At 40.5% G+C, this 22,879-nt stretch overlaps 1 protein-coding gene across 4 annotated transcripts in view; it reads left to right on the top strand.

Moving 5' to 3' along the window:
• The window catches only part of FAT1 (FAT atypical cadherin 1), a 123,409-nt gene that overhangs the window by 80,534 nt on the left and 19,996 nt on the right, over positions 1-22,879 (top strand). For all 4 annotated transcript variants that reach the window (XM_081220834.1, XM_081220836.1, XM_081220837.1 and 1 more), the window contains exons 7-14: positions 764-903; positions 5,615-5,890; positions 6,016-6,226; positions 11,926-15,993; positions 16,554-16,750; positions 19,252-19,405; positions 20,210-20,443; positions 21,295-21,684. In XM_081220834.1, the coding sequence (XP_081076960.1) occupies positions 764-903; positions 5,615-5,890; positions 6,016-6,226; positions 11,926-15,993; positions 16,554-16,750; positions 19,252-19,405; positions 20,210-20,443; positions 21,295-21,684 (5,670 nt within the window). The remainder of the gene's footprint in view (positions 1-763; positions 904-5,614; positions 5,891-6,015; positions 6,227-11,925; positions 15,994-16,553; positions 16,751-19,251; positions 19,406-20,209; positions 20,444-21,294; positions 21,685-22,879) is intronic.

Here is a 22,879-nt window from a genome sequence, read left to right on the forward strand (position 1 = left end):
TTCATCATGACGTTTAGACTTTATTTTCATTCCATTCCATTTCATTGATATAAGTATCTCAAGTTCAGTGGCTTTGAAGAGAGTTTATCTGGAATATGATGGGGAATGCATTTGGATAACGTTAGTAGCACAGAAACCTTTGCTTCGTTAAGCTTTGTGTACGACAGCAACGGGAAAAATTTTCAAATAGTGAAAATTCTCAAATAGTAAGAGTCCGGACTAACCGATGATAACTACCACAGTTTTTTTTTTTCAGAGTTAACATTTGTTTTTAATAGTTATTTCATTAGAGCAATATGCTCAAATTGTCACAACATTTTTTTTTTTAGTAAATTTTTAAATGGCCAACTTTTTGGTTACTAAATGATGTGAAATGTAGCTACTGAAATATAAGTTAAAGAGGTATTCGGAACCCTTGAAAAAACAAACTGAAAGTAATTCATTGGTAGTATTAGAAATGTTTTTGTTGTTGTAGTTTTCAGAGTTGCTTTCTTGTTTCCTCTCATTTAGTAGCTTCCTCGGCAGTTATGGCTCAGCTTTTTTTTTTTTAGTAAGCCAGCATTGTCTTTCCAGTTGGTCCTTCTTTTCTGGTCTTTCAAAATGAAAGCTCTTTGGAATCACTTTGACCAATATATCAGAAATTTTTCTTTTTTTCTTCCTTTTTTTTTAAACTGCCATTAAAAATTAGAAAGTCACAAAATAAATGACAGATTTTCATCCCGTGACCTGTTTTTACTTTAATGTTTGTCCTAACTTAAACTAGGTGGCAACTATGATAGTCACTTTGATGTGGACAAGGGCACTGGAACCATCATCATTGCCAAACCTCTTGATGCAGAACAGAAATCAAACTACAATCTCACAGTCGAGGCTACAGATGGAACCACCACTATACTGACTCAGGTAGGCAAAATGCTGACGATACAGTGTTCTGATCTAAGGGTCCACAGGCAATATGAACAATTGATTCTGCCCTCTGAGGTTCTCAAATCAGAAGTTACTATTTTGATATAGTTTATGCACATGTACACAGCAAGGATTTTTATTTAGGGAATGAAATATCACTGCAAATCCTGGTTTAGGTTTTGAATGTAATTAACCAGTTTTGAAAACTTTGAAAGAAGACTTTAAAAAAAAACATGTTATGCCATCAAAATATTTTATTTTTACACTCATTTTGAATTGTACTGGTATAAAGTATATCACTGTCAAGGATGACTTGTCCAAGTCATTTGCATTAAAACTGGTTAAAGTGATTAATTATCTTTTAAAACACTTTTTTGTTTTTTTTTCCCCCTTGACTACCTTAGGCTGTGTAAAATAACTGATAAAACTGTTTTATTCCTTTAAACATCTTTATTCCTATCTGATGATTAAGACATGGTCCGATTACTGGCATTTCAAATTGAAATGTCAGAACCCTATAAATTACATTTAAGGGGCTTCCCTAGTGGCGCAGTGGTTGAGAGTCCACCTGCCGATGCAGGGGACATGGGTTCGTACCCCGGTCTGGGAAGATCCCACATGCCGCGGAGCGGCTGGGCCCGTGAGCCATGGCCGCTGAGCCTGCGCGTCCGGAGCCTGTGCTCCGCAACGGGAGAGGCCACAACAGTGAGAGGCCCTCATACCGCAAAAAAAAAAAAAAAAAAAATTACATTTAAGTTCTGTTCTTTCTTATCAGTTTCTCTTTGATTTACAGTGGGGGCTGTTGAGAACTTGTTAAATACTTGCTGTGTGCCAGGTATTGTTCTAGAAGCTGAGTAGTAGGAAACAAAATCCTGCCTTCTTGGAGTTTACATTACAATGAAAAGCTAAAGCCTTGTGTTTAAGGTGCTGTGTGTGAAAGTAAAAGGAAGAAATTAAATGTTAGAGGATAAAACGCTTCTGAATTCCAATTTCCTATCTTTAGATTTTACTATTTTAAATCTTAACACAGGTCATCTGCTAAATTATTTAGTTGCATTGAAGAATAAAAATTAGTCTGTGATGTCTTTTCAAATAATAAATGAATAGATAATTTAAAGTCAGTTGTGAAATGACCTTATTTCTTTGTCCAAATGCTTGTGATTTTTAATGTATTTAAAATTGATAATATGAATCATGCTTTGGGGTTATTTTGAGGTTGTCATGTAAAAGTGCCAGCACAGTATTAAAATTTCAATCTTGTCAGTAACCGTTCTCATTGTAGAATCTAGACTTTAGAGCATGAAAATGAGAAGAAAAGCATCAAGAATTGTAATAAATTTAACAGGGTAATTCTGAAAGGTTAAAGAGTGTAACTGTATGTAGATCAGTTCAAGTAATTGACTGACCAGAAGTCTAGCAAAAGAAACTTAATAACCAGTAGAAATGACTGTCTGTGCCAAGCCTTCTCATTATTAAAGATGATATATCTACCTGTAGCATTTATCACTTACTACATAACTCACAATAATTGTAGTTTTCACTAGTATAGTTAAGAGCTTAGTATGAAATACGGTGACTAAAATTCCCATAAAACCCAGTAAATATATTCTCTCAGGGACACAGAATTTCTTCAATTTCAGTGCTTCAGGTATACTTCTGTAACTTATTTTGAGTCATTTTCAGAGGGTCTTGATTATATCCTAGTGAATTGCTGGCAGGGAGAGGTAGAGCATCAGAGAGCGGTCCAGATCCCAGGCTGACCTGTCCAGGTGTGGGCCGTTAGGGAACAACGACCAGTAATTAGGTTTTGATTCCCAGTCTGGGGCTGAGAACAGGGAGATAGGAATCTGAGTGGGAGGAGAGCAGCAAATACCAGCTGAAGAGGGACACAGAGATCAGAACCCAGCTGACAAGGCCCTGGAACACAGCAGGTAGATGCCTGTTTGTAGGTGAAACTCAGGAACCAACAGAACAGGTTTTGCCGCATCAAGGTCAGTAGCAGCAGGTGTCCGATCTGAGGTTTGGAGAGTGTCTTCCGTTAAGCCAGAGTGCATCCTTGCAGAGGAGGATCGTGATGTAAACTGCCACTGCTCTGTTGAAGCAGCTTTCCTTGCTTTTCTGTCCTGCTGTTTCCGCTGAGGATGTTGACCAGTATTAAGTCACATCACTTTGCTTCATCTGTTATCTCAAGGTAACTTACCAAATCCAGTTCACATTTTTTCCCTTTCTTTGAAACAGCTTTGCTTTCCTGTTTTCTTTCAATTTCTCTGGAACATCAGCATTGCGTACTCTGGAGCAGGCCATTTTGGTTTGAATCGGGGCTGTGCCTCTTACTCCTATGCATGGGCAGGTGGCTGTGACCCTCTGCTTCCATTTCTCCTCTGGAAAATGGGCACAGCGACTTTGCCCTCATAGGACAAAGTGAGACGACACTTGGGTGCTGGCCCCTCAAGCCCTCAGGCCTGTCCCCAGTGAACACTCCCTGTGTGTTCCCTGTTGCACATCAGCACTGGTTTGGGCTCCTGTCCCCCTGCTTGGCACTGAGTCACCTTCCCGTCTCCATTCTCTGTGTCTGCGATTCCTCCTGCGCTGCCTGCCACCAGCACGGTCTTCCTGACTGGGAGGAGGACGGAAGGTGATTTGCTCCCATCACATGGTTCAGAGCACACAGGCCACACAGTTCTCAGCCTCTGCTCGGGAGCCAGGCTCTGCTCTCAGACCCCACCTTCTCCCTCTTCCTTTTCTTTGTCACCCCTGGTTCAGGGTCCTCCTCTGAGGTGTCTAAGAGACAGGATGTTCCATTCCACCCTCGCCTTCACATCTTTGACTGAGCTTTTCCTCCTACCCCAGTATACGTTCATCTGCCAACCTAAAACCTGTGCGAGCAGAGCTTGTCTCCTCCTCGAAAGCTTCCTGAATGGCCTACACCATCTCTGGACTTCTGAAAACTTCCTTGATAACATAGGAAACCTGTGTGTGCAAGGCATTGCCCAGTGAGGTTGAAAGCTTCAGGGGGCAGGGGGGCTCCATATTTCCTTTCCTTTCCTCCTTAAATACAGCAAGTGCCGAGCATGAACGTGCCCGGGAGATATGTGTCAGTTGAACTGCTTTATCAAAGAGGGTTGTTCTTACTTCAGCTGTTCATATTTAGGTGGAATCAGTTGATCTTGGAGCAGGATTAAACTGTGTTTGCCCAGCACTCCTTCCATGAGAAAATAAATCTTAAATGTGTAGTGGAGGGACTTTCCTGGTGGTGCAGTGGTTGGGAGTCCGCCTGCCAACGCAGGGGATGTGTGTTCGAGCCCTGGTCTGGGAAGATCCCACACGCTGTGGAGCAACTGAGCCTGTGCACCACAGCTGCTAAGCCCACGTACCACAGCTACTGAAGCCCACACGCCTAGAGCCCATGCTCTGCAGCAGGGGAGACCGCTGCAATGAGAAGCCTGTGCACTGCAATGGAGACCCAATGCAGCCAAAAATTTAAAAAAAAATTGTGTAGTGGAAATGAATATGTAGTGATTTAATTTTAGAAATTATCTTTATAGCCTTTGCTTCTGGATCATCATTGACCTTTCAAAGTGAGGCATCTGTAGTTTTAAATGTTTACATAACTTTCACATAAACCCTTTCTGTGGTTTGGTGGATGCATTTAGTGTTCATATACAGCTCCACCGCTGAGGTCTCAGTGTTCTAGGAGAACGGTGGTATTGTCTTCATGGAAAGGCCTCTAGTCCGTGTTCTTGCCCCCGTGTGGTTAACACCCTGCCCTCCCCCATGCAGTACTAGGACTTTGGCCTCCTGTGCCATTCGGACTAGTGAGGTTTGTTCCATGTGAGCTAGTGAAGCTCATGTTTCTTGTTTATAACTGTGACCATCTTTTACAATCGTAGTGATTTCCGCTATGCCTTATCTACATGTGTCTTTTCAATCTGAAAATTAATCTTCTTACTGTCAAGGTAAATTTCTTCTTTTAATTTAGCTTGGGACTGAGTTTTTAAACACCTTTTTTTTTCCTTTAAGGTTTTTATTTAATATTTATTTTATGACCTACTTAAGAGAATTCTCTCTCGAGTGTATTTAAATTGCTTTTAAGAAATAAATGTATTTACTATCTATGTGTAGTTTTGTGATCACAAAAATATAAGGATTTTAAAGCACATTTCTAATTTTCCTTTTTATTCATAATATCAGTAGGGATTTGGAATCTCAAAGATTAGAACAAGAGCTTCAGATACTGTGATCATTAAGTAGCACACTCACCTCAGTAGCTTGGTAGTTACAGGTGCAAATCTGATATAGGAAATCAGTCTTCTATGAATCCTGGTAAAGTAAATTCTTTATCTTTACATGAGCAATCTAGAAATTTCTGTGGAGACCTAAGAGAAATTAAGCCTGCATTTCAGAAAGAAATGTGTGTTACATTTGTGTGTGCGTTACATTTTTCTCTCAAAAATTAGTCTCAAGAATTTAGAAACGTTTTCATTATCTTACTCATATTTATATAGGTAATATGTCAATGAAAAATTTGAAAGATGTTTTTTATTCTGGATTTTGGTTGCTTTTATTTCTCGTGTTTGAATTTCATTTTGCTCAAAAACTAGGGTTTTTTTTTTTTCAGTGTGCATTTGATTTTTTTCCCTGATTCTTTAAATACGAAAACATCATGATTAGGAATATTATTGTTATGTGAGTAATTTTGTCATCACAGGTATTCATCAAAGTAATAGACACAAATGACCATCGTCCTCAGTTTTCTACATCAAAGTATGAAGTTGTTATTCCTGAAGACACAGTGCCAGAAACAGAAATTTTGCAAATCAGTGCTGTGGATAAGGATGAAAAAAACAAACTAATCTACACTCTGCAGAGCAGTATCGATCCATTGAGTCTCAAGAAATTTCGCCTTGATCCTGCAACCGGCTCTCTCTATACAGCAGAAAAACTTGATCATGAAGCCATTCAGCAGCATGTTCTCACAGTCATGGTAGGGCTTTCTGCTTGTTCTTCTGCCATTGTTTGGTTCCTGCAGGGTTCCATGTGATGGAGAGTGATCTTTAATCAATTTTAAGGAAAGCTTTAACAGGATCAATAATATGCTGATTCTTTTAGGTACGAGATCAAGATGTCCCTGTAAAGCGCAACTTCGCAAGGATTGTTGTTAATGTCAGCGACACCAATGACCACGCCCCCTGGTTCACGAGCTCCTCCTACAAAGGGCGGGTTTATGAATCAGCAGCTGTCGGCTCAGTTGTATTGCAGGTTACGGCTCTGGACAAGGACAAAGGGAAAAATGCTGAAGTGCTGTACTCTATCGAATCAGGTAGTTTTGGAGCACTGCTTTTATAACTGCTTTTTTTTAATAACTGCTTTTTTTTTTATAGGTTTATAACTTTGCACTTGTTAGAAAGTATGTCTTTTCTTTTCTAAAGTTAGTTCTAGATGTTGAAACATTTCTGTGTATCAAAACTGCTTAAATTGATAGCTACCATTTTACATGTTAGGAGAAAGAAAAAAAAATTTAACTTTTAATTCATTGGAAAGCAAAGCTAGAGAGTCCTAACTGTGTTTGGGTAATGTTCTTGGAGATTCATAATATTAGCATAATTCAAGGCTCTGAGAAGTCCTGCAGTAAAGAAAACTTTATTTGACCAATTCAAGATTTCCAAAATGGTTTTAACCACACAGTCGTTTTCCTCCGTACACTATGAAGTACTCTTAGGATAAGGTTGGCCTAGTGATTTAACATTTTTCTTTTAGTCAGAGCATATCTTCTCTTGGGCAGAGCAGGAAACTCCATGACAGAGTGCCAACTCATCCAGTTCTAATTGGGTCACATCTCACAAAGAGTGTCCATGCCTCTCCTACCCCTTCCAGGCTTTGCTTTTCTGCCACTTTCACCCCCATGCATCTTTCACAGTTGCATTTCGTTCATGGAATTGGGTTGGTGCAGTAGGTCCCAGGGTTGGGACAAGGGCTTGAAGAAATGTTGAAAAGGCTAAGGGGCTTGCTGGAGTTGGGCAAGAGACAGCAAAGCAGGGAGACTAGCTGGAACTGTGGGCCTGGACAGCTCTGGGTGTGATAGGGCAAGAGGTCCAGAGCCTTGCTGGTGATTCCAAGAAGGAGTATCACCAGGAAACGGTGGTGGCAAAGTTGTTCTGTTCTGTTTGATGCTGCTATTCACTCATTCATTTCTTTATTCCACGGACTCATTTTATATGCCAGGTGCCCTGCTAGGAGCATTTGTACTTGTGCTTGATAAGTAGGGCTTACCATCGGTCCACAAATGTATGTGCTTGCAAAAGAATTCTGCCCCTGATTGAAACAGGGATCTGCTTTAGAGCATGTGATCTATTCAGTCAGACATCATCTAGCTTTGGAACTTGCCCGACTCGTGCCAAATACTATGAGTAAGTGATTAAATATCGAGAAGGCAGCTTCCATTTCTCCATCTCTCTCAGTGCCATTGTTAGTACAAAGGTTATACTCTTTCATTCTTTCTCTATAATGATTTTAGAATATTGAGACCATCCACTTAACTTTTTTTTGTAAGTCCATACCTCTGCATATTTAGAAATTATGTATCTTTTCTAGGCATTAGAATTGATAGAGGTACAATTAACTGAAGATCATATAATCCAAAGCTGAGCAAATGGAGAGTACTTCTTTGCTTTATCGATGTGTTTTATGTAGTTAAACTATTTTCATCTTAATATATTTGAAGTTTCATTTATTTCCCTGAAAATGACCAAGCTTCAGCCGTCCCTCACAAATAAGACCTCATATACTGCCCGAGGTTGTGGTGTTAAAATGTGTTATAGTGTAGTTAGTGCCTTGAATAAAAATGATTTTTCCACTGGTTCAGAAATTTAACCATTAAAAAAGCGCATTCCATTTGTACGTGCCTGAGCACTTCAGTAAAATAGTTTTCCCCCCTGAGACAAACTTACTGGGTTTGTGTAGGAGAAAATGTTAAACTTTCCCTTAGCTTTCACATAGTTTTCAGCAATTGGGCGTTTAAAATATGATTGTTGGTGCCTGATTGAAGGCATGCACATTCCTTAAATGCTTATCATGACTGATGGGATTAGTAATTCGGTATTCCAAGAATGGAACTGTATCTCCACTCACAGAATAGATAATACCAAGGGCCTATTCTGATATAAACTTTGGACTTCAAAGAAGATAATTGGATAGATTTGGTAATGTAAAAATCATGCTATACAAGTTACTTTATAGGAAACAACTACCATTAAAATGCAGTAGAATTGTATGTGTGTAAATCTGTTGAATAGTAGGAACTATAAAATGGTCACACAGCCTTCATTCAACAGTGTATTCATATTCACTTGCTTCTGACTTGTATCAGATTGCATTTAATAAAGTTCAAAAGAGTAGTTACAAATTCAGGCTATAACTGCATGATTAATTAGCAGCAGTTTATTGAGCAAAAGGTTTGGTCTGATGAGGAGTCTTTAGGGAAAGAAGGAAGTAATTAAAGAATATTTTCAGTAATAATTGAGTTAGGTGTTTAGAGACACATCGGTGCCATACTCTGGGCTATAGTGGTTTTTTTTTTTTTTTTAAAGTAGATGATTGTTATTTCAAAACTGTTATAACCTCTGGAAATAGAAGACACTCAGTAAATATACTTATTGATTCGAATTGGTTTTCTTCCCCAAACTTAGGTAAAATGTAATTGCAGTTGAAGCTTTACAGAGGTTGCCATTCTGTGGGGCAGTCAGCGTCCATGGCATGTCCACCGTGGGAAGAGGCAGGTCCTGTGCACAGCTTTCTGACGTGCCCTTTGGGGTGTACACGTGTAATACAGTCATAGCTGACGAGCACACATTTGCATGTTTGTCCAGAAAACTGCCTTGTTCATATGGAAAGAACAATTTAAAACTATTTAGAAATAACCAGTATCTCTCCTACAGTGAATGACTAAGGCCCCAACCTAGGACAGACTTCTGTCACTGCCCTATTAGTTTGTTCACAAATGCCATCTGTATATTTCAATATTTGGTGAATGTGGCTATTACTAGATCAGACAAGGACACATTCAAGCCACTCAGCAACCCTCAGTGTTGCCACATAAATATGATGTTGCTTTCCATCTGCAAATCTGATGGTTTCTGCCGTAGTATATGTATTGCTACAGGTAGGATCCATATCCTGATTAACTAGCTGTGTTCCTGTTTAACCTTCTTGTTATTGTTGACAAGCTCAGAGCTGTCTTTATCAAAGTCGAGATACTGCAAGTAATAAAGAATGTTGTGAATGTCACATTGCTAATAAAAATTTTTTATCAGAGATTTCCAATTAGTTATGACATGTTCCTTTTGCTAATACTTTTAAATGAAGTGCCGCAGCTAACAAATGGTTGTTGGTAGTGATTGAATTATAGCATAAATGCAGGAAAACAAAACCAAGTAGAAATATAAATATAGTACTTTAATGAATATTAATTTTTTTCAAACTGCTGATCAACCTGTTTGGTATTTAATTTGTTTTCTTTCCATACATGTGTACAAGTTGTTTCATTCAACAAACATTTGCTGAGTGTCTCCTATGTGTCAGGCATTTTTCTAGGCAGAGATGATAGAATAATGAATCAAACAAGCCATGCTTAAGTGGAGCTTACATCCTAGTGGGAGAACAGATAAGAACAAAGTGACAGTATGTGCTGTAAAGAAAAAACAGGGTAATGGGACAGAAACAGCCATGCTGAATGGGGAGGTCAAGGAAGGCCTCACCACCACATTCTCTAAGAAGGAGGCATTTGGGCACAACCTGAATGAATGAACGTGTGCATGGAGAGGCAGTGAGAATAGCTGGCGGAAGACTGTGCCGGGAGGGGACCCACCAAACCCAGTGGTTCCGAGATGAGGATGTGCTCACGTGATTGAGGAGCCTGCTCATTGCAGATAAAATCCATTTATTCCTCCATGTGACGCCTTGTGTATTTGAAGCTTTAAGATTTTCATTGTACAAAGTAAAAGAGACATGCATATAGATGACTGAATATAAAATATGGTAGGTCAGCTGCTTTATTAGTACAGACACAGGATAGTAAAGAGTGGGGATGAAGACAGTTGTCCAGAGGTTTTCACAGCCCCCCAAGCAGTCAACCAGTCACAGCTTTGGAAGTGGGGATGATGCAAAGGTAGCTGAGAAAGGACCTTGGAATCCCAATAGCCAGCTAAAACACAGTGGGGGAGAACTGGGGTCACTGGCGCTCATAAGCACAGACAGGCCGGAAATTAGTGTCTGCGAGGCCTGGCAGAGGCAGCATGACCCTGTTCGTGGGCCAGGGTTCGGCTCAGAGCTTCGTGGCCTGGAGACATTCTGGACCTCTGTCCTGTTGCAGGTTGAGGCACGGCCTTGGGGCCTGGACGCAGAGCCAGGCAGACTTAATGAAAACCAGACTGGGTCTGGCCTCAGAAAGAACTATCATGGATTTTTGGAAAATGTATTAAAGGAAGGAAATGAAAGCTGTAGAGGAAGCATTTACTAGTAATGATGTGGAGGAAGGAGTGCTTGGCTGAGCCCCTGGTTTGCAAGTCACAGCAAGTAATTCTGGTCTGTGAAGGGCCGTGCTCGACTGCAGACCTCGAGGAACACAGAATTTGAGACGGCAGTTAAGTGGCAAGTGAACTTTATTTTGGGTAAAGTGTAATAGTTCAATTTTTCCAAGATTTAAAGAAAAGTATATTTTATAAAAGGGATTCTTTTTAATCACTGAATACATCATTTTTATTACTATGACAGAAACAAGCTATATGTTTTTCCAGTATAAATTCACTCTGATGAAAGAAAGAATTCTCTTTTAACTCCTAACAAATGCTACATTTTCAAGACTAAAGGAATTATCAGTAGGCATTCTTTCTTCTTGTTCGAAGTTGTTTTTCCCTAAAATATGTCAAGTAAGCTTTTAAAGACTCAGGCATGGGGAGCTTCATGATCTTCTGCCTCAGCAAGTTCTGGGGCAGCTCCTCAGACTAGATCAGTTCAGTTCTATGACTAGAATAAATGATTCTGGACTCTTTGTTTATAAAACAGAAAAGGGATGAAGGGTTTGTGGTTGGATTGAATCTGAGAACCCTTACACTGCCTTGATCTACCCAGAAAGAGAGTAAACTGCAGAACTGTAGTAAACTCCTGGTTTCCTCAGGAAGAGCTCAAGTGGCACAAAACTAGGGAATATTGTGGAGTTGCATTTGCAGCTAAATACATGTACATAACGTAGCTGGGAAAGGTCTAAAGAAAAGCAAGTAAAGCCATCTTAAGAGTTTTCAGCCTCAGCAATATTGACATTTTGCACCAGAAAGTTCTTTGCTGTGGGGCTGTCCTGTGCGCTGTAGTATGTTTAGCAGCATCCCTGGCCTCTACTCACTAGAGGTTAGGAGCACCCTCTCCCCACAAGGAGTGGTCACCAAAAAGGGGTCCAGACATGGTTGAATGTCCCTCTGGGTGAAAGCACCTCCAGTTGAGAACCACTCACCTAGAAATTAAATTGACCTGAAAAAATTCAGGGGATATTACTGAAATCTTGAAAGCCTATAACGTGGGGCAGAGTACACACAGGCTTATTCATCACTTCCCCGAATGCATAGAATAAGGGCCAACTCTATTTAAGTTTGTTACATTTAATTGAAGTCTTCCCTTTTCATAGCGGGTAAGATTCTTGAGAGTTTGCAAGTGATAAATAAATACATTCCAAAGGGGTTTTGAGGGACTCTTGGAGATGATTAACTAAACTCCTTTATGGAAGGATAACCACATCCTTCCACAACACGTTCCTGATTCAACCAGAGAGAGTGACTTTGGGCTTTAGGTACAGAGTGATATTGCTTCTGTTTCTTTTCATAATTTATAGACAAAACTCAGAAAAGTTTGCCCTTCGAGTAGATAAAAATGAAACAAATTGAAAAAATGAGACAAACTGAATAAAACAAGTTCCATTCGAATGTTGATAGGTCCTTGTATTTTTCTCTAACCTGCTTTTTTCTCTCCTCCCAGGAAACATTGGAAATTCTTTTACAATTGATCCCATCTTGGGCTCTATAAAAACTGCCAAAGAATTAGATCGAAGTAACCAAGTGGAATATGACTTAATGGTAAAAGCTATAGATAAAGGCAACCCACCAATGAGTGAAATCACTTCTGTGTGTATCTTTGTCACCATTGCTGACAACGCCTCTCCCAAGTTTACATCAAAAGAGTATTCTGTTGAAATTAGTGAAACTATCGGCATTGGGAGTTTCGTTGGAATGGTTACAGCCCATAGTCAGTCATCAGTGGTGTATGAAATAAAAGATGGAAATATAGCTGATGCCTTTGGTATTAATCCACATTCTGGAAGTATCATCACTCAGAAAGCTTTGGATTTTGAAACTTTGCCCATTTATACATTGACAATACAAGGAACTAACATGGCTGGCTTGTCTACGAATACAACTGTTCTAGTGCATCTGCAGGATGAAAATGACAACTTGCCCGTTTTTACGCAGGCAGAATATACGGGGCTCATTAGCGAATCAGCTTCAATTCACAGTGTGGTCCTAACAGACAGGAATGTCCCATTAGTGATTCGAGCCACTGATGCTGATAAAGAATCAAATGCTTTGCTTGTTTATCACATTGTTGAACCAGCTATACACAAATATTTTACTGTTGATTCCAGCACTGGTGCTATTCATACAGTACTAAGTTTGGACTATGAACAAACAAGTAGTTTTCACTTCACTGTACAAGTTCATGACATGGGAACACCATGTTTATTTGCTGAATATGCAGCCAACGTGACTATCCACGTTATTGACATTAATGACTGCCCTCCTGTGTTCTCCACATCATCGTATGAAGCATCTCTTTTGTTGCCAACATACAAAGGAGTCAAGATCATTACAGTAAATGCAACAGATGCTGATTCAAGCGCTTTCTCACAGTTAATGTACTCCATCACCGAAGGCAACATCGGGGAGAAGTTCTTAATGGACCACAAGACTGGTACTATAACTGTACAAAACACAACTCATTTGAGGAGCCGCTATGAGTTAACTGTCAGGGCTTCTGATGGCAGATTTGCAAGCTTAACCTCTGTGAAAATTAACGTGAAAGAAAGCAAAGAAAGTCAGCTGAAGTTTACCCAAGATTTCTACTCTGCGGTAGTGAAAGAGAATTCTACTGAAGCCAGAAGATTAGCTGTCGTAACTGCTATCGGGAATCCAATCAACGAGCCCCTGTTCTACCACATCCTCAACCCAGATCGCAGATTCAAAATCAGCCGCACGTCCGGAGTCCTGTCCACCACTGGCATACCGTTTGATCGTGAACAGCAGGAGACCTTTGATGTGGTAGTGGAAGTGACACAAGAACGCAAGCCTTCAGCGGTGGCCCGTGTCATTGTAAAGGTCATCGTCGAAGACCAGAATGATAACGCACCGGTGTTTGTCAACCTGCCTTACTACGCCGTTGTTAAAGTGGATACCGCCGTGGGCCACGTTATTCGCTACGTGACGGCCATCGACAGAGACGGCGGCAGGAACGGGGACGTGCACTACTACCTCAAGGAACACCACGAGCACTTCCAGATTGGAGCCTCTGGGGAAATTTCACTGAAAAAACAATTTGAACCTGACACCTTAAATAAAGAATATCTGGTCACAGTGGTTGCAAAAGATGGAGGAAACCCAGCTTTTTCGGCTGAAGTCATAGTTCCCATCACCGTTATGAACAAAGCCATGCCTGTGTTTGAAAAGCCTTTCTACAGCGCTGAGATTCCAGAGAATGTCCAGATGCACAGCCCCGTTGTCCACGTACAAGCCAACAGTCCAGAGGGCTTGAAAGTGTTCTACAGCATCACAGACGGCGATCCTTTCAGCCAGTTTACTATTAACTTCAACACCGGAGTTATCAATGTCATAGCGCCTCTGGACTTTGAGTCCCACCCAGCATACAAACTGAGCATCCGGGCGACGGACTCTTTGACCGGTGCGCACGGCGAGGTCTTTGTGGACGTAATCGTGGAAGACATCAATGACAACCCTCCCGTGTTTGCCCAGCAGTCCTATGCCACCACCCTGTCCGAGGCATCTGTAATTGGAACATCCGTGGTTCAAGTCAGAGCAACAGATTCTGACTCAGAACCAAACAGAGGGATTTCATACCATATGTTTGGGAATCATAGCAAGAGTCATGATCATTTTCACATAGACAGCAGCACTGGCCTCATTTCACTGGTTAGGACTTTGGATTATGAGCAGTTCCAGCAGCACAAGATTTTTGTAAGGGCTGTTGATGGCGGCATGCCTCCTCTGAGCAGCGAGGTGGTGGTCACAGTAGACGTCACCGACCTCAACGATCACCCACCACTATTTGACCAACAGATTTATGAAGCCAGAATTAGCGAGCATGCTGCCCATGGGCATTTTGTGACCTGTGTAAAAGCCTATGATGCGGACAGTTCAGATATAGACAAGTTGGAATATTCCATTCTGTCTGGCAATGATCATAAGAATTTTGTCATTGACAGCAGGACGGGGATCATCACGCTCTCAAACCTGCGCCGGCATGCCCTGAAGCCATCGTACACCCTTCAGGTTTCTGTGTCTGATGGAGTTTTTAGGAGTTCAGCTCAGGTTCATGTGAGTGTGATTGGAGGCAATTTGCACAGTCCCGTGTTTCTTCAGAATGAATATGAAGTGGAGCTCGCTGAAAATGCTCCCTTGCACACCCTGGTGACTGAGGTTAAAGCAACTGATGGGGATTCGGGTATTTACGGTCACGTTACCTACCACATTGTAAATGACTTTGCCAAAGACAGGTTTTACACAAATGAGAGAGGACAGATCTTTACTTTAGAAAAACTTGATCGAGAAACCCCAGTGGAAAAAGTAATCCCAGTTCGTTTCATGGCCAAGGACACTGGCGGAAAAGTTGCTTTCTGTACCATTAACGTCATCCTTACAGATGACAATGATAATGCACCACAGTTTCGAGCAACCAAGTTTGAGGTGAATATTGGATCCAATGCTCCCAAAGGGACATCGGTCATCAAAGTCCTTGCCAGTGACGCTGATGAGGGCTCCAATGCCGATGTCACCTATGCCATTGAAGCAGATTCTGAAAGCGTTAAAGAGAATTTGGAAATTAACAGACTGTCTGGCATAATAACTACAAAAGAAAGCTTAATTGGCTTAGAAAATGAGGTCTTCACTTTCTTTGTCAGAGCTGTGGATAATGGGTCTCCACCCAAAGAATCTGTTGTCCCCGTCTATGTTAAAGTACTTCCACCAGAAATGCGGCTTCCAAGATTTTCAGAACCATTTTACACCTATACAGTTTCGGAAGACGTGCCTATTGGAACAGAAATAGATCTCATTCGAGCAGAGCATAGCGAGACTGTCCTTTACAGCCTAGTCAAAGGGAATACTCCTGAGAGCAATAGAGATGAGTTCTTTGTGATCGACAGACAGAGTGGGAGACTGAAACTGGAGAAGGGTCTGGACCATGAGACAACTAAGTGGTACCAGTTTTCTGTACTTGCCAGGTGCACTCATGATGACTATGAGGTGGTGGCTTCTGTAGATGTTAGTATCCAAGTGAAAGATGCAAATGATAACAGCCCTGTCTTGGAGTCTAGTCCATATGAGGCATTTACTGTTGAAAACCTGCCAGCGGGAAGCAGAGTCATCCAGATCAGGGCGTCTGATCTAGATTCAGGAACCAACGGCCAAGTTATGTATAGTCTAGATCAGTCACAAAGTGTAGAAGTCATCGAATCTTTCACCATTAACATGGAAACAGGATGGATTACAACCCTAAAGGAACTTGACCACGAAGAGAGAGACAGCTATCAGATTAAGGTGGTTGCATCAGATCATGGTGAAAAGGTTCAGCTCTCCTCCACAGCCATTGTGGATGTTACTGTCACCGATGTCAACGATAGTCCCCCACGGTTCACGGCAGAGATTTATAAAGGGACTGTGAGTGAAGATGATCCAGCAGGGGGCGTAATTGCCATCCTAAGTACCACGGATGCTGATTCTGAAGAGATCAACAGACAAGTTACATATTACATAACAGGTAACATGTTTAAAGTGAATGGTTTAATTTAAAATTAAGTTGTATTAGAAGTATAAATTCTGAGATACGTATTTTACGGAAATTGAGGGTTAAAGGGACGATTTTAGTATATCTAAAATAAGCAGAAATAACATCTATTAAGCTATGTTTCAAGTTCTTTGCCTGAGCAAAGCCAGTAGTTGTTTCCTTAGGCTGATTTTGATTTTTATGATTCATTCTGTTGATCTTTATACATAGTGTATAAAAAAGATATTTTAAAAATCTATAGTTTCAGTATAGGCTAAAGTGTTACTGATAGTCTTGAAATTTTATTTGGCTTAATGCTGTGTTTAAATACACATTTTAGTGCTGCTTTCTTTGTTTTTTGGGTTTTTTTGAGGGTTTTGGGTGGGGGGGTTAGTGAATGGGAAAGCTAATAAAATAAATTTAAGTTTAATTACTTTCTTTAAAACTTAATTCTTTTGGATCATAATATTATATATCTTTTGTACAATTTATTTCTCCTGTTATTCCTTTTTTTATTTCAACAAATTTGTCATCTCCTTCCACTGATTTAATAGGAGGGGATCCTTTGGGGCAGTTTGCTATTGAAAATATACAGAATGAATGGAAGGTCTATGTGAAGAAACCTCTAGATAGGGAAAAAAGGGACAATTATCTTCTGACTACCACAGCAACTGACGGGACCTTCTCATCAAAAGCTATAGTTGAAGTCAAAGTCCTTGATGCAAATGACAACAGTCCCATTTGTGAAAAGGTAGGATACTCTTTAGGTCTATATATTATGAATTCAGATTTCTTTCTTAAACCTTTCAGAAGGACTGTCACGTGGTGCTATAGAGTAATTCAAGTGTGTTTCATGTCGTAATCTCTTAATGTTTAAGTCGAGGTGAGGGTTAAATGGGGCAAGAGTTGGATTAGCTTCAGAACTACTTTTGGGGGATGCTAAATAGCTTAAAAACCTAGTTCAAAATACTGTGAATTACGGACAGGATTACAGTTGTGTGTAAGCATTGCTCTGTTACGTTTTCATGAAAGGATTCCCTTCATTTGGGGGTGAGGTGGCTCTGTTCTGCACAAAGAGACCATATTTGGGGCCCTTGCCCTTGTACACGCTAGAGGAGCCCAGAGGTGAAGCGTGTGGCTTCTGCCCACGTGGAGCCCACCGTTTAACATGAGGACAAAATGTGCACCAGGGAAGAGCTGCACCACCTGAGGTTGCTCGGTGAGGGCGGGAGTTGTCCCCGTAACTGGAGGATGAGGAAAAGCTCAGCCTTTGGGAGGTGATGATGAGATCACCAAGAGTAGAAATGGAAGGGCATTGGAGCCGGAGGGTAAACTGGGTGAGAGGGGCTATGGCGGGCGTTCCAGGGAGCTGGGACTCCACGAATCCTTCCTTATGTGAAAGGTGGAGATGACGTACTCCAGGAGTTCCTGAGAGAAGCTGAGCCTGTTAGCATTGTTTCCATTTAGCTCAGGAAGTGTGAAAGTGGGGCTAACAGGGAGTGGACTGAGGCACAGGGAACGGAAGGACGAAAGATGCTGTGATGGGAAAACTGACGGCACTTGGTCCTGCCTGGCCGTGACGTCGCAACAAGCATGTTAGTTAAGTCAAGATTGACTTTAGGTTTCCTACAGGAGTGATTGGGAGAAAGACCAAAGATGAGCCTGGAGCGGGAATGGTTTTAGAGGAAGCATGCTGAATTCCGTTTCAGATTTGTTCAGTTTAAGATCACGGGACGTTCAGTTGAATGTGTTTTTATAGTCGTTTAGAGTTAGCGAGATGGAAGATGGGTATGTGAACTTGGCAGCTTCTGTGGATAACTGATAACTGCATTCGTTTGAGAGGGCAGTAGCAAGGAGGGAAGGAGTAGAGACAGGTATCCCCCTAGAGAGAAAGAAGGCGGAAGGAGGAGAGCGCAGGTACCAGCACAGTGTAGTTGAGAGCAAAAGGAGGGGAGAACTTTCAGGAGGTGGGATGGCGAGCAGAGATGTGACTGGACTGAGCGAAACAGACCGTTGGGTTCTGTGACTGGCGTGGAGACGGCGGTCTCAGTGCGGTGACGCGGGTGGACGCCTGCTTTCAGGAGATTAAAGGGTGTGTGTTAACAAGGAGATAGATTTGGCCAGTGATGAAAGTTGGGAGTAAAAAGAAGGAAGAAGAGTGTGGTAGGTGAAGGGAGGGCTGGGTGGGGGAGCAGGTGACTTGGAAGAGGGGCGGGGAGGTGGAGAGCCCCGCAGTGGGCATGGGATGTGTGTAGCTGGGCGGGCAGAGGGGCAGAGCTGTTTTCGGGGAAGTGGATACGAATAATTCAGCTGGGGGGAGAGCGGGACTTCTGAGGGATGAGTTCATTCATTCCAATCCATGGTTTGGGTGACAGTGGTTTATGGAAGGAGGACTATGTGTGTGCGTGCGTGTGTATGTATCTTACAGAAACTAAATGTGTGTGTTTTGCTGTTTTTCAACACTTTTCCTATCACCTTTGGTATTAATAAAATTAGGACACTAGATCATTCGAAATCATCAGTATTGCAGAATATCCTGTTTCATGTGTCATAGTTCATCTAAAATTGAGCTCATATTAAGAAAATAAATTTAACAACGTCTTATCTGTTTGTCTTATGTTTTGGTTTACGGCATGGATTTCTAAATAGTTGGAACTGGAAACAACCGTTCGCTGTGTTTGAGAATCAGGTCAGATTTGAAGAGAGACGGGGTGGAGCAGGGCAGAAGAGAGCCCTGGCCTGAGCATCACTTGCCCCCCTCCCCGGTGGCCTTGGATAACCTTTGTTTTCTCCCGTGACATGAGGCTCACTTCTCTCCCAGATGCAGTTACTTGGTGGTGTTTTAAGAGTGATTGCAAACAATAAATTCCTGTATTGGAAATTAGACGTAATGTATCGGGCTTGTATTCTCTCTAATTTTTAGGTAAAAATGGAGTGTTATGTGTATTTTCTCATAAGAATTTAAATTAAATTAAATATGAAACCAAATCAAAGACAAAGTATTCAGAATTCTGTAGGTTAAATGTCAGGTCAGACTCTTTCAGCGTATGGGGTTGTTAACTGTTGTATGAATCCTCTCTGTTTTAAATGTTTTGTAAGAAAAATAGTTTTGAAAGCTCCTTGGACTTTAGTTTTAGTCATTTCCCATGTGTTCTGTGACCAAAGTTAAATGATTTCTTTTCTGTTACTCCCTTGGCAGTCATATTACCTTTTAATGTTTTATGTTAACAGTATTGTTTAAAATCTTTGTAGACTTTATATTCCGACACGATTCCAGAAGATGCCTTTCCTGGGAAACTGATCATGCAGGTCTCTGCTACAGATGCAGATATCCGTTCCAATGCCGAAATTACTTACACATTATTTGGTCCAGGTGCAGAAAAATTCAAACTAAATCCAGACACAGGTAAAGGTAGAGTTTGGGGCAAAACTAATTGTGTTCCAGCAGAGTCACACGTGGGTGGTTTTGGATCACACGGAAAATTTGAAATGACAGTTTGTTCTTGTAAAATTTACTCTCCTGCTACAAAAATGGCAACTTTTAGAAATGCAAACAGCAATTCAATGTGTAAAATTTGGAGTGAGATAAAAAAATTAACAGCAACAATCACCTACTTGTACCGAGGATTTAAAATTTATGTTTTTTATATCACCTTTAAAAAAAAAAAAACTCAGAAGTTAAAGTATATCTCAAACTTTCTGCTTTATCCATTTTACATATAGTTTGTTTTCTTGAACTTGTGACCATAAATTTATAATTTAGTGTATTCATTAAAATGATGAGTGGTATTTTACTTTAAACCTCTAGGATTTTCTCTTTCAATTTGTATTTTGTTAAAATTGGGGGTCAAGTAACAGTTTTCTATTAAGCTCCCCCCACATTAATTATAAACATGTGAATCTAATTTTTGAGTCAATTTAAAAATATTTTCAATTTGGTAAATTGGCAGCTATTTTGCTTTTTGGCATTGTATATAATGCGAGAGGTCCTGACCTGGAGATCTTTATGGCTTAGAGCTAGCACCTGGCAGGGTTTGAAAACCTCCAGCTCTGAGGGCTCCCGCAGCTGCTGACTCTGTCACTAATAAAATTATTCTCCAAAGGAAGGCTGTTATTCAGATTTTATAAATGTAAGAGAAAAGAGGAAGAAAGATGTGCTCTTGCAGTCACATCTTAAATTTCAAGTGAGCCCATTTATTTTTGTTTTTAGGTGAACTGAAAACATTAGCCCCCCTTGATCGCGAGGACCAGGCAACATACAATCTTCTGGTCAAGGCCACGGATGGAGGGGGAAGATTCTGTCAAGCTGATGTTGTGCTCACGTTAGAGGATGTGAATGATAACGCCCCCGAATTCTCTGCTGACCCTTACACCATCACCGTGTTTGAAAACACAGAGCCTGGCACGCTCCTGACAAGGGTACAGGCCACGGATGTGGATGCAGGTATCGCCCAAATGATGCTTTTGCCTTCAAACTATGCACTGTGACCTGAGGAGGAGCCTATTTTAGAGCACTGTTCCACATTCAGCCCCTTTGATGGCCCCTACCTCATGCATGTTGAATAACTCACCATTGTCATGCTACCGTTAAAAATCGTGTTAGCATTAAAAATGGAATGAAATTTCAGAATAATGAACTCATTTTTAATGAATATTTGAAGTCTCAAAATTGTGCCCAGTGAACTTACTGTTGTAAAGTATCTGTGGTACCCCTAAAATTCTGCTTAGTGATGAGATAAACTGATCTTTATGTCCTATTGAATTAATTAGTGAAGTGTTATTTTTTGTGAATAAAGCATTAGTGACAAAGAGATTTAGTATCTTAGGAACATAACAGAAGCAAACGATATATTGTTACAGTTTTACAGACCTTTCCAATTTTTTATAGAGAAAAGACTCTAAGATATATATTCATAGCATTTTGATAGCAGAGAGTAAAAATAACTTCTTCAGTCATTCTAACACTGAAGAATCAGGAGAATACCAAAAATGTTACTTTACAAATCTTTGTTACTGAAGCTAAATAACAAATAGGCTTTATTTTTAAAGATCTGCTGGCTGTTAGAGCGTAAGTTCCTATATAACATAGTCTGAAAAAAGCCAGATGACTATGAAATTATATTTGTTTTAACTCAGCAAATTGCTCATTTTAAAGTTTACATTTTTAAGGTCACAGTCATAAAAATTTTTAAATAATGTATATTGGCATTTTCCCTTTTTCATATGCTGGATTTTTAAAAAATTGTTTATGTTTCTTGAAATAAAACATTCTGACGTGATGTCATGTCTTGACAGGACTGAATCGGAAGATATCCTACTCACTGATTAACTCTGCTGATGGACAGTTCTCCATTAATGAATTATCTGGAATCATTCAGTTAGAAAAGCCTTTGGATAGAGAACTACAGGCAGTATACACTCTAACTTTGAAAGCTGTAGATCATGGTTTGCCAAGAAGGTTGACAGCTACCGGCACTGTTGTTGTATCTGTTTTGGATATAAATGACAACCCACCCGTGTTTGAATACCGTGAATATGGTGCCACAGTGTCTGAGGATGTTCTCATTGGAACAGAAGTTCTTCAAGTGTATGCAGCAAGTAGGGACATTGAAGCAAATGCAGAAATCACCTACTCGATAATAAGTGGAAACGAACATGGGAAATTCAGCATAGATTCTAAAACAGGTAACCTACCATGCAAACAGGAGGGAGCCAGCCCTTTATTCTGCCAAAAAAGGCTAGATTGCCCAGCACTTTACCTGGTACAAAAACAGGTCATATGGGCTTCCCTGGTGGCACAGTGGTTGAGAGTCCGCCTGCCGAAGCAGGGGACGTGCCCCAGTCTGGGAAGATCCCACATGATGCGGAGCGGCTGGGCTCGTGAGCCATGGCCGCTGGGCCTGCGCGTCTGGAGCCTGTGCTCCGCAACGGGAGAGGCCACAACAGTGAGAGGCCCGCGTAACGCAAAAAAAAAAAAAAAAAAAAAAAAAACAGGTCATACATTGTCAATAGATACTCTAAAAGAGAAGACTCAAGTTTTCTTTGTGTTGTTATCATTAGTGGGATTCAGAGTGGTTTAAAAGACTTTAAACTATAGTTCTACATAATAAAATACATTTCTGTCTTATCCACTATAACTATAAGCAAATTAACTTTAAATAGAAAATTAAAGCATCATACTCTAGTAATTTAGTAAAGATATAAGATGTCATAAATCAGTAAAGGTAAAGAATTGAAGATGGTAGAAGATTTTGCAGAATGGCTCCTTTTTATGGCCCACGTGGATCTCACGTGAAGTAGCTTCCCAGGTGAAACAGCAGTTTCGACCTCCTTGATCTTAGTTTCAGTAGGGGACATCTGATAATTCATTAAATTGCTCTCTTCATTACACTAGTTATAGACAACCGTCGAAGTACTTGGACTGAGTCACTTAGTGAGTGACTGCCAACAGGGTCAGAAGTCATCGGCGCTGTTGACTCTGGCTGCATAAATACTTTCTGTAGTCTTGTTAATCTGTCATCTAAAATAGCTGTAAGTAAATTGCTCTGTAAAAAATTGCTCCATTCCAACTGTATTTAATTGTATGTGGCTTTCAGATGAAGGGTAGGTGTGTGATGATGCTGTTTTAAAATGTATTTTTAGCACATATCATGAAATTGTTATTTTTAGGGCTCTTTATGTAGGATAGACTATAAGGAAATTAAAAGGAAAGACATTAAAGGAATTATTAAATCAAAAAGGGATTTTAAAAAAATGACAGGATATAAATAGTTATTCTGGAGATTTTTTAAAAAGGATGTACATTTCTGTAAAAGAAAAAGTATGAGAAGAAAAAGGAAACGAAAAGCCAAAGAACAGAATTTTTGTGTTTTCTATTTCA

This window comes from Mesoplodon bidens (genome assembly GCF_964165515.1).
Source record: "Mesoplodon bidens genome assembly, chromosome: 20".
Taxonomy (NCBI): domain Eukaryota; kingdom Metazoa; phylum Chordata; class Mammalia; order Artiodactyla; family Ziphiidae; genus Mesoplodon; species Mesoplodon bidens.